Below are 4,010 nucleotides of genomic sequence, written 5' to 3' on the forward strand. Positions count from 1 at the left end.
ACTTAGCAGGGGGACCAGCGGGGAGTGGGAGAGACCTTGTTCCCCCGAGCACCTCTCGAAGTAACAAGGAATAACGGTCACAAGCTGGCAGAGGGGAGATTCAGACTAGATATCAGGAGGCGCTACTTCACGGTCAGGGCGGCTAGGATCTGGAACCAACTTCCAAGAGAAGTGGTGCTGGCTCCTACCCTGGGGGTCTTTAAGAGTAGGTTAGATGAACACCTTGCTGGGGTTGTTTGACCCCAGTACTCTTTCCTGCCATGGCAGGGGGTTGAACTAGATGATCTACTCAGGTCCCTTCCGACCCTAGAAACTATGAAACTATATCAATTAAACGTTACTGAATTGCTGAGTTAAAAGATGGCAACAATATAATGGCACAAAGTAATTCTAATGCACCAAGTTATTTCCTGGAAAAGAAGAATGCTTTGTCTTGTTGAAATAACCATGGAAATTTTAGGTGCACTGAAGTGAATTAACCCGTTATGTTGACCAGGACAATAATCAATAGGGCAATAGTTAACCAAGAAATCTACACGCTTTCTAAAATTACAAGGACTACATACATGCTGTTTTTGGTATTTGTCTTAAGTCCAAATTATTTCAAATTCAAACAGAAACTGACTGTAGAACACCACTTTGTACACAGCTGACTACTCTGCAAGTAAAACTTTTTTTTTCTAGTCTCTTCTTTTAGCAGCATTAAAAATAAACACACAAGCACAACACCATTTTTTTGAGACAGACATAGTGTGATGTTGCCAGCAAGATTAGGGATTAATAAAAGTCACTACGTTCCAGGGTCCTTATCAGCTTTAAAAACAGAATGCTCTAACCAACTCTTACACATCCATGGAAAACTCGACTCCCAAAAAGAATGCTGGCTAGCTGTGTTAATGGTGAGCGTGTGCCTGAAGAACCACCCCCAGATAAGCTTGGTACATGTGTCACTTCATGTTACATTCTTCCAGGGTGCTTCCTACAGCAAAGTCTCATGTTAACCCATGTTCCAAAATCCTCCCATGTACACATTCCTGACAACTCACCGAAACCTTCCCTGTGCTTCTCTTCCCTACCCCCACAACTACTTGAAAACTTTAGGCTCCTACACATGTGCAGGGAGAATGTTTCAACAGGCTGTAATTACAGCGCATCAGAGCAGAGTCAATTAACAGAGTTTGCTAGAGCATTGTAATTACCGCACTCCAGCAGACCCCAGCATCACATGCATCAAATTCCTCACGCTGAAAAACAGCAGCGGTCCACATTAAACTAAAGCTTGTTTGATGAGCTTTAGTTCAAAGTGCCCTGCCACCATTTTTCAGCACAGGGATGCTGATACACATGACACTCTGGGTGCTTTAATTAGTGTGACACTCTGGGTGCTTTAATTAACTTGACACCTGAAAGCATGCTAATTAAAGCAAATTTTGCCTTTAACATCTGCTTATCCTGAGGCAGGCAGGAAACCCCACCCCAAAAATCCACCAACCCACCCACCATTGTATCCCCTTCCAAAAAACTACTGAACAAGTCATAGGATAGCACTATATATAAGATCCAGACAGTATAAACCATAATTTCTATTAATATCTAACTATTACTGATGATTACCATGCATTGCAAAACTATCTTTACTACCATATCTTTAGTCTAAATGATCTTTAGTGGTTCTTGACCTTTTAAGACTCAAGGCAGCACCTGATCACTTGACAGACTCAAAGAAGCCCTCAGAAAATGCTTTCACTCTTAGCTTTCACTCATTTTTTGTCCTGTTGCAAAGAACTCGGAAGGACCACAGCAGGGTCTGAATGCTTTTCTGAATTATTTTGTGACTCACGTTTGCACTTAACAGTGCTTGCATTGCTTGGCGCCCCGCAGCAACCTTGAAAGGACCCCGAGGCAATCCAGCATGCCGTGGCACCTTGGCTGAGAATCACTGCTCTCAAATGTGGAAAACCCCAAACCTCAGTACACACGGCAGAGATTACTTCGAGAGTATTCTGTAACAATTAGCTGTCAGGATCTGGAATACTTGCTCAAGATGCTTACAGGAGAAAATGAGGCTTCTAAATATCTGTTCTAAATATCAGCGGGAACTCTGCGTTTCTCTCAGGTTTATTCCAATCCCACACTGCTGTAATGCAGCAGAATGTAGCATAAAATGCTACACTGCAACACTGCACAACTGCTAATCATGAGGAAGTAAAACAAAAAATATGATCTGTAATTGTGCTATATTGGTAGTTTCTCACCTGCTAAATGTGGATTTAACGTTGTTTCAGATTACCATCCAAGACTACAACCTCCCACTGGAAAACCCCTTAATCAACCCAAAGTGACCAGAGTCCAAAAGTCAGTCTCCGCTAGCACATTCTGCCCTCAAATTGGCTGATTTCTGCAAAAGTGCTGCCTATTTCATACCATACAATTATGTAAAACTGTTTTGTTCTCAACATTCTTTAATGTGGATATTTCTTCTCCTCTCCTACAACATGCCATATAAAACTGACAGACTAGATTTTTACTGTTGTGTCTACAATTTTCAGCCCCGATAAGAAAACAAAGTTGCCAGAGTGACATATTTTGATTGCGCTTTGGGGAAAATTGATTATACTTTTGGGATCCTTTGGGAATGGAGGTGGGGTTTATTTTTAATTTAAGAAAAAATCTAGTGACATCTTCAAAAGTGAGCTGCCTTCCGGAGGTTCAGAAATCTTGGAGTACTACACCTAACCACCTTGCTTGCTGGAGTCTAAAGATTTGGCAAGACCTTTGCTGACACTGAGTGAAAGCTCTGGACAAGTATTTCCCCGAAGCTCAGACATTCTGCCTGCTCCATTATCTTCAAAGGATCAAGTGCTGCCAACTTACTGTTTGTCAGTAAAGCTACGGGGACGGCTATGACAGTAACGATCACAGCAACAGCAAGCAACCCCAGGAGCCACTTCGCTATGGTCTGCAAAGCACAAAGTGAAGTTAGAAGTGCTGAGCATGTGTTAATGTGGCCAGTGTGTGTTCATGTGTGTGCGTGTGTCAGTGCTAGGGTGTGTGTATATGTGCGTGTCATTACTTGGGGGGGTGTGACTCAGTGCCGGGGTTGTGCATGTCAGTGCGGGGGGGGTGCATGTGTGTGTCAGCGTTGGGGGGCTGCGCACATGCCTGTGTGTACACCAGTGCAGAGGGGTGTGCACATGTCAGTTTTGGGAGATGTATGTGTATGTGTGTCAGTGCTGGGGGGTGTGCACATGGAAGTGTCAGTGCTGGGGGATGTGTGTGTGTATGTGTGTGCATGTGCATGTGTGTCAGTGCTGGGGGGTGGGCACATGTGTGTCAGTGCTGGTGGGGTGTGAGTACCAGTGCTGGGGGGGTGCACAAGCATGTGTCAGTTCTGGGGGATGTGTGTGTGCTGGGGGATGAGCATGCATGTGTGGGGTGCGCACGTGTGTGTGTCAGCACTGGATGGCCATGTGTGCATGCATGTATGTGTGCCAGTGCTGGGGGGGGGGCATGTGTGGGTGCGGGGGTGTGTGCCAGGGGTGGGGGGGTGTGCATGTGTGTGTGTCAGTTCTGGGGGACGTGTGTGTGTGTGCACGCACACGCTGGGGGGGGGAGCATGCCTGCGTGCATCAGTGTTGGGTGGTATGCACGTGTGTGTGTGTGTGTGTTGGTGCTGGGGGACCATGTGTGCATGCATATGTGTGTGCCAGTGCTGGGGGGGTGTGCATGTGTGTGTGTCAGTTCTGGGGGATGTGTGTGTGTGTGTGTGTGTACGTGCACGCTGGGGGGTGGGCATGTGTGTGTCAGTGCTGGGTGGTATGCACACGTGTGTGTCAGTTGTGGGAGGGCATGGGTGCATGCATGTATGTGTGCCAGTGCTGAGGAGTGTGCACGTGCGTGTGTCAGTTCCGGGGTCGGTGCATGTGTCAGTGCTCAGGGGTGGGCACGTCCGTGTGTCAGACCCGGGGGTGCCCTCCAGCCAGCGCCCGGCGCGAGGGTGAAGCCACGCG

The 4,010-nt window shown here is 46.7% G+C and overlaps 1 protein-coding gene across 1 annotated transcript in view; it reads right to left on the minus strand.

Moving 5' to 3' along the window:
• Window positions 1–4,010, minus strand: part of DPP4 (dipeptidyl peptidase 4) — a 97,400-nt gene that overhangs the window by 86,523 nt on the left and 6,867 nt on the right. Inside the window, exon 2 of the mRNA XM_019522838.1 lies at window positions 2,875–2,988. Coding sequence (XP_019378383.1) covers window positions 2,875–2,988 — 114 coding nt within the window. The remainder of the gene's footprint in view (window positions 1–2,874; window positions 2,989–4,010) is intronic.

Source organism: Gavialis gangeticus, unplaced genomic scaffold (genome assembly GCF_001723915.1).
Source record: "Gavialis gangeticus isolate Ggan-Ray unplaced genomic scaffold, GavGan_comp1, whole genome shotgun sequence".
NCBI lineage: Eukaryota > Metazoa > Chordata > Crocodylia > Gavialidae > Gavialis > Gavialis gangeticus.